Source organism: Gymnodraco acuticeps, unplaced genomic scaffold (assembly GCF_902827175.1).
Source record: "Gymnodraco acuticeps unplaced genomic scaffold, fGymAcu1.1, whole genome shotgun sequence".
Classification (NCBI taxonomy): domain Eukaryota; kingdom Metazoa; phylum Chordata; class Actinopteri; order Perciformes; family Bathydraconidae; genus Gymnodraco; species Gymnodraco acuticeps.
The window spans coordinates 163,059-170,228 of record NW_022989974.1 but is presented as its reverse complement, the minus strand read 5'-3'; the positions used below and the strand labels follow the sequence as shown (position 1 = coordinate 170,228).

Here is a 7,170-nt window from a genome sequence, read left to right as displayed (position 1 = left end):
AAGCACTCACTTACTCACAACCAAGCAGCTGAGCATTTATACTCAGGGGGGCGTGTCCTGAAGTAGGCTGTACTAATAATCCCCTGAAATAATGTTCTATTTTATTCTATTATTTGTTTGATATATTCTATAACGTGGTTAATAATGTGACTTTAAATCAGTTACACGTTAGTTAAAACCCCTACATGTTTAAAACTATAACATGGTTGCAATTCTTTTTGATCATTTAATAAGATAACTTCAGTGACATTTATTTTCATTTATATTTGAGGATAATTACAAAGGTCACCACCAGTGTGACGAATAAGCCAGTTAATTTGCCCTGTCATGTTGTTTTAGTCACCTGCTCTAGATCTTAAACTTGCATAACTTGCATAACTTGCCTAACTTGCCCAAGTTGTGAAAATGTTTCTCCCTTAGTCATTGAAGGCATCATCAATCATGGAAAGAGGTAGTGGCAGTAGGCCGGCCGCAGAGCACGTGGTGAGAGGACTGCCATACAACTCATCATGCTCACACATTCACATGTGGTGTCGGCCGTACTACAAATATGCAGTAGTCAAAAATATCAGAAAAAAACATAGTACTCTACTTGGTTGAAAGAAGTCACAATATAGGTTATCCAAAAATATCAGAACAAATGAATTGGTGAAAGAGGTGACTTCTTTACTTTTCGCCAAAACTTTACATCTGAAATAACGACACATTTTAAATGATTAGGCTGAACCACGTTGGGTTCAGAATCCTCTAAATATGGGGACATTTTCTATGTGTAATAATATATCTTGATTGGAGATACGGAAAATAATCTACAATCAAGATATATATAAATATCATTTTTTCGACTTGCTATACTATGACTTTTTTGTTCTGAAACTTTCGACATACTATACCATGTTGTTTTTCCTATATTATATCATTATTTGCGATATTTTTGACATTGTTTCAAGTTTTTTTTCAAAATGCTATTCTATGTCGTTTGTTAATTTTTCAACATTTACCCTTTTTGGTGAAATTCTGACAATATATTTTTCGTTGTTTTTTGTGATTTTTTGGATATTCTATAACTTAGTTTATTTTTCTGATATCTTTAGGCTAATACACATTGATTCTCTTTTTTAAATACTATGCTAATCTTATAACTATTTATGTGAATGATATTTTCTGACAAACTAAACTATGTCTATTTTAACATCATACTTTTTAGACAATTTCATACACATTTCTATTAGGGTAAAATAATGTGGTGGTTTGTTTTGGCATATTTGCTATATTTCAGTGGCCAGATGTAATAAGGTGACAGTTTGAGAAAGAGTTGTTTGTGTATGAGAATATGTTTTCTCATTGTGCCTGTTTTAAACTGTAAAGTACTTGTACTTAAAACTTGTAAACATTCAAGCCTCAAATAATGTTAGGTTGCCTGGTTTGCTAAACAAAGCCTAATCTGATACCATTGTGAGGGGGACTTTCCTGATTGTGGTCCACCATTGTCTCAACAAAAATGAAATCTATGATAGAATAGAAACTAAAGCTAAATAGTGGCTAATAAGCGTGGAAACTGAAACCAAAAATGTGTGTTTACATGCTGCACTTCCTTCAGCTGATTGGGATGTGTTTTTTCTAAACAACTTAATAGTGAATTTCCTTTCAAAGGGAAGTGGTATTTCCCAGTACATTTTTGACTTTGGAGAATGGGACAATTGCTGACTAATGATCAGGTGGTAGGTGACAGCATACTTCTTCAGTTGTATCTTATCTTATGACTGAGCTTCAGAAAGTACCCCAAAAAAACACAATACCACAAGATTGCCTGCTTTGTCATGTTTATACATCATAATCATGATTGAATGACATTTGGAAGATTTCACCTTTGACATTAATGCTTCTTTCTAAGCCTATCATGGCCCGCCTACTTTAAGGGCATACACATTTGATATAAGGCTGTGACGTCTGAAGTATGTACCTCATTCGCCTACACACCCTTAGCTAAGAAACACCTCCCACCCTTAACCATCAACCCCCACCCCCCTAAATTCAGCTATGAAGCACAGTAAACCCCAGTAGGTCAATTAACATACTGACTTGGGAAATTCTTTTGAGATGTTCAGTTAGTAAAGTAGTAATGCTTATTATGCTGCTGGTAAATAAGTGTGTGAGTGTGTGTATTTGCATAACGGCTCAGTGAGAGTCAAACTGCAACCATGTCAATCTGGAACTACTTATTTTACATAATGATCCATATTATAAATGTAATGCGGATCATTGCGCTCTTGCCTCTTTTTTGGAGGGTACTTTTTAGTCTACCTCTGCAGACGAGGGTGTTATTATAAGGCTTTGACATCACTTCCTTCCTGACAAACGTCTTATACAGTAGGACATCCTCTCAAGTGGGGGAGTGTGACGTCACCATCAAACAATACATACTTCAGACTGCTGTGGTTGGTGGTCCAGCTGACAGGGTATGGGCTCAAAGTACATTTGAACCTTTTAAGAGCAACGACAGCCCACGGGGAAAGTACACGCAGTAGCGCTGGTGCTCGGAAATTTCCTCTCATGGTGTTAAGTGTTTCAGTGTCATTTCAATATTGTGCGGGTGACACATTGGGTGTTGTGTTCTTACCTCTTACAATTAAACAGTACTTTTTACAAAGATGTCTACTCGATAACCTCTGTCCGTTTTCAGAAACTCTCTTGATTTTGAAGGATTATTCTAATTTGGGTTAATAGGAGACAATTACATATGTCTCCATCTAGTGGTCCTGCGAAAACAAAAACAAACGCGATGGAAAAGGCAGACATCATTTTGAACATATATATTTTATTCATATATATAATAAATTTCTATGTACAATTTATTCTTCTTTTGTAAAGAAACACAATTACAGAGAAAGCTTTGATTGCAAACAGTGTTTCATACCAAGGGGAAGGAGAGACAAATGGAAAAGTGCTCATTAAACTGTGTGTTATTTCCATCTTGTAACTATATTTTAGGTAGAAACAAGAGGGATTTGCCATCGTTTTGCAAGGAGATCAGAGTTTAAAGGCCAGGATTCCCCTAGAAGTCCCTTTGAACTCTTAAATGAGAAGCGCCAGATAATAATCATAAAGACGTCATAGACAGCTCGTACAAAATGAAGAAATATCCACCACAACTTGTGATGCTTTGGCGTTAATCACACTGACTTTTATCAAAGCTAACACTCGCTACAAAGGAGACAACCATGATGCTTTCAGCAGATTGGTTTATCTCATGTCAACACTTTGAGTTTGCTGTGGTCTCCACTGTTTGCAATCCTGTTTTAAGTTGATTAACTTACTTATATGAGTTTAAACCAAAGTGTTAAGAATGTCTGGGTTTAATCACTGACAGGAATAATGATACATTCAACAAAGCACAGCTAGGACAGTAGAAACTGGCCACTGATTCACAAGGGGTGATGTCTGATTGTCTGTCAGTCAACCTTAGTAGACAATGTACGACACCATCAATGCAACATAAATAACATCACTAAAATCATCCAGTGTACGGATTCTTCCTTTAGAACATTGGCAAGAGGTAAACCCCTCCCTCAATAATGGTAATACTTTAAACAAAATGTATTCATAAAATTTAGTTTCTTTAAAGCAGTTGAGACAGTCATGCAATATGCAGCCTAGTTAAACTAACGGCTGGCTACAGGGCTCCCTTACGAAATTGAAGAAATCGACGGATCTTGAACTAATCAAGCTTTTTTAGTAGTTGGCAGGTAAGAGCTTAAAGGTGGGGTAGGTAAGTTTGAGAAACCGGCTCGAGATACACTTTTTGTTATATTCCATGGAATGCTCTTAACATCCCGATAGCAATGAATATCTGAAGTGCTTTGACAAAAAATCCATAGAGAAATGTCATCTGTGGAAGCCGTAGCGCTGTAAAAAGCACGACCAATCATTTTAGCAGGCTCGGCTAAAATAACTGGATGGCCTACCTGCCTGTCAGCCTTCCATCTGAGCACAAACTTATCTCGTGCCCTCATTGGTCAAGTGCGCGTTCGTGTGTGTTGGAGGAGGGGCTCTGTGAGGAAGTGGCAGATTCTTTCCGGCTGTGTATTTTCAAATTCTAGCGCACTCGAGCTAGTTTCTCCAAAATTACCTACCCCACCTTTAAGTCATCTTGTGGTAATGCCACAGTACAAAGGAAATGGGGCCAGAGGTTTGGTGTAACGTGCGGAATTTGATCTGTACGCACAGATATGAGTCAGGGGATCAATCTCAAGTTCTAGTACCCGAGAAATGTTCCTAAGGGCAGGCTGTAGGTGTCGGCCTGGGTCTGGGGGATTGAGATCCAGGCCCAGCCAGCTAAAAGGTCTTGCAGGACAGAAAATATTCCAGGTAGAGTAAACACTCCCCAAAATGTCTACGTGGCAGCGTTAAAGAATCACCACACTGAATACCACTCACGTTTCACAAACTGTACACGTCACGTCAATACAAAAGGGTTTTCAGCCACAGAGGACCCGTGCTTGTGTGAGTGAGAAGCCTTCCCCCTGTTGTGTTCTCGCTGCCTGTTTACTTGGACATCAGACGGATAGACAGATATTGGGGGGGAAGGAAGAGGGCCTGTCAGTGTCTACATTCTGAACTTGGAGAGGCAAAGGATTGAGAGGAAAAAGAGCGAAGGGGCAGAGTGGGGTTCGAGGAGAATTGTTTGTTGTGCTCGAGCAGTTTTGAAGGCACTGTCCTGTCACATGATGTCAACAAAGAACTCACAGGGATTGCCCATAGCATGCTGGAAGGACTGGCGGCTGGCGGTGAGCTCAGGAGGAACGGCTGCTAACTCTCTCCCAGGAGGGGCTCCGGGGGGCGTGCTGCTGCTGACGGAGGTTTTGGGGGCCAGACGGGTCAAACAATAAGTGGGGGGCAAGCCTGGAGGCCCGTAGGAGGAGGCGTGGCTTCGCTCGCTGTGGGCACACGAGCCGGGCCCTGGCAGTGTGAAGGGGGCGTGGCTGTAGGTGAAGGAGGGGTGGCTGTTCTGAGAGTGAGGCTGACTCCTGTGTGACTGAGTGTGACTGAGGCTGGAGCGGGTGTGGCTGTGACTGGAGACGGCGTGGCTGTGACTGGACACGGCGTGGCTGTGACTGGAGACGGCGTGGCTGTGATTGGAGACGGCGTGGCTGTGACTGGAGACGGCGTGGCTGTGACTGGAGACGGCGTGGCTGTGACTGGAGACGGCGTGGCTGTGACTGGAGACTGCGTGGCTGTGATGGCTCGTTTGGCTGGCGGACCGATCACCGCGCCTCCCTCCACGGACGCGGGGCTCTGACTCACTGCATGTTGACCGTTGACCCTTTTCCTGTGGGGAGGAGCGTCTACTTTTGCCTGCGCTGGGGTTGGATCCACTGCTTCGGCTTCCTGTTGAGGAAAATAACACAGGCCTTTTAGCTTGGCTTTGTAAAGTACAAGAACTCCTAACAATAGAAACAGACTGCAGAACGTCACACATTAAACAAAATACTGAATGTTAAAAAGCATAATGTAGACTTTATGAGCTGCAAGATGTGCATTAATTCCTTTAAATACATTACTGGACTTTGTTTAAGGTGTGACAAGATATTTTATTATGCAGTCTAGCAAGAGTCGACAGTCAAGGGCAAACATGATTATCTCAAAGGTTTCCTCCCCAAGTTCCACCTGCAGCAACTTATACAAAGGGCTTCATTTGATATTCATAAACACTGAAACATTCACAGATTATAAATGTAAACATGATACACCTGCATCAGAAAAACACTACCACAGACAACTTTGGAGAAAATACAAAATAACTCAACAGATTGGTTTAAGTTATCCGATCCACATTGTCAATTGTGGCTATATCTAGGTCAGTGTCTGCACACTGGTGGCATCATACTGATACAGGTGTATCACGCTGTTGCAAAATTAACCACTCCACGCGTCCCCTTCCGCAATGAGCCCAACAGTACTGGGTAAAGTGGTGCATGATCGCCCCCTATCAGTGGGAATGATAGCACAAGCCTCGGAGTGATCATCCTGCATCATGCACCTCCCAGCACAGAACCAACGCATGCCCAGAGGTGCAGACGGAGAACGGACCGTCAGGAGAGCCACACACACAGGACACACACGGACAAAGAAGGACGCATGGGACGGGCGGAGGAAAAAAAAAACCTTAAAGCCACAGTATGATAGGTGGAGAAGTTTGAGCACAAGAGAAGGAGAGGAGGAATATAATAAGATGAAGAGGATTAATGGTCAGATAGAGAGGGCGAAAAAGAAAGAGAGCAGCACAGGAGGAGAGGGGGTTAGCAGGCTTACCGGTTCCCCCAGTGTCCTGGGACTACCTCCTTCTTCAGTCTACCGTTGCCCAGCAGAAACAGAGGGAACAACATAATTACACACACCTCCCGCACTAGCTAATGTGCCCTACTACTGTACTGGTCCGCATGATCATGATGAATGGTCGTTATCATCCACACTCATGTCTGTTTTTGGCTCTTATTTTGTCCTCAATGCTCAAGTTGTGGAGAAACTGCTCCTCAAAAATGCAAAAAAGCACACATGCACTTATTCAAACAAGCAGCTATATTTACCCATGAACACTTGTTTGTGTGTCAAAAGAAACAAAACTACATAAAAAATACATTAAGTGAATATTATTGTCTTTATCATCTCTGTACCTACATATGAACCAAATAAAAGAGTGCGAACCGGCGGAAGGCAAGACATGATGATGTCTGATGAATCACTCAAAACAATGAAAAATAAACGAACATGTAACTTACACTTATCTGGCCACTACTAGCCACCCATTTATGTACAATCTGTGTTCCTCCTCTCTCCCTCAATGCGGTTATCAAAAACCATGCAGAAGCAACACAAAGCACTGCCACGTTCTGATTCAAAATGAACACAAAAGATCATTCGAGAGCTGATGAAGAGGGATGGGCTCGGTGTTGATCATTCAAGCTGGCGACTTGTAATCACATGGTTGATCAGATTATTTTTTTGTGTACACACCCAGTACTGCAGAGCTGTCCGCTGCATGACTCAAGATGCTCATGATTGACCTTGACAATACAGGACGCGTTTTAGAATACACATATTTCATTAATAAAGATGCAATGTCAACTTCCTGCCCAAGAGAGGCCGATAAGCTAAAATTAGCAGACAGTT

The 7,170-nt window shown here is 41.7% G+C and overlaps 1 protein-coding gene across 5 annotated transcripts in view; it reads right to left on the bottom strand.

Annotated features, from left to right (window-relative positions):
* Positions 1 to 2,798: 2,798 nt before the first annotated feature.
* The window catches only part of dvl1a (dishevelled segment polarity protein 1a), a 31,408-nt gene continuing 27,036 nt past the window's right edge, over positions 2,799 to 7,170 (bottom strand). For 2 of the 5 annotated variants that reach the window (XM_034211109.1, XM_034211110.1), the window contains exon 15: positions 2,799 to 5,388. In XM_034211109.1, the coding sequence (XP_034067000.1) occupies positions 4,721 to 5,388 (668 nt within the window). In that variant the 3' untranslated portion in view covers positions 2,799 to 4,720. Of the gene's footprint in view, positions 5,389 to 6,312; positions 6,352 to 7,014; positions 7,065 to 7,170 lie in introns of all 5 variants that reach the window. The other 3 variants (XR_004568519.1, XM_034211112.1, XM_034211111.1) reach the window with 3 other exon arrangements.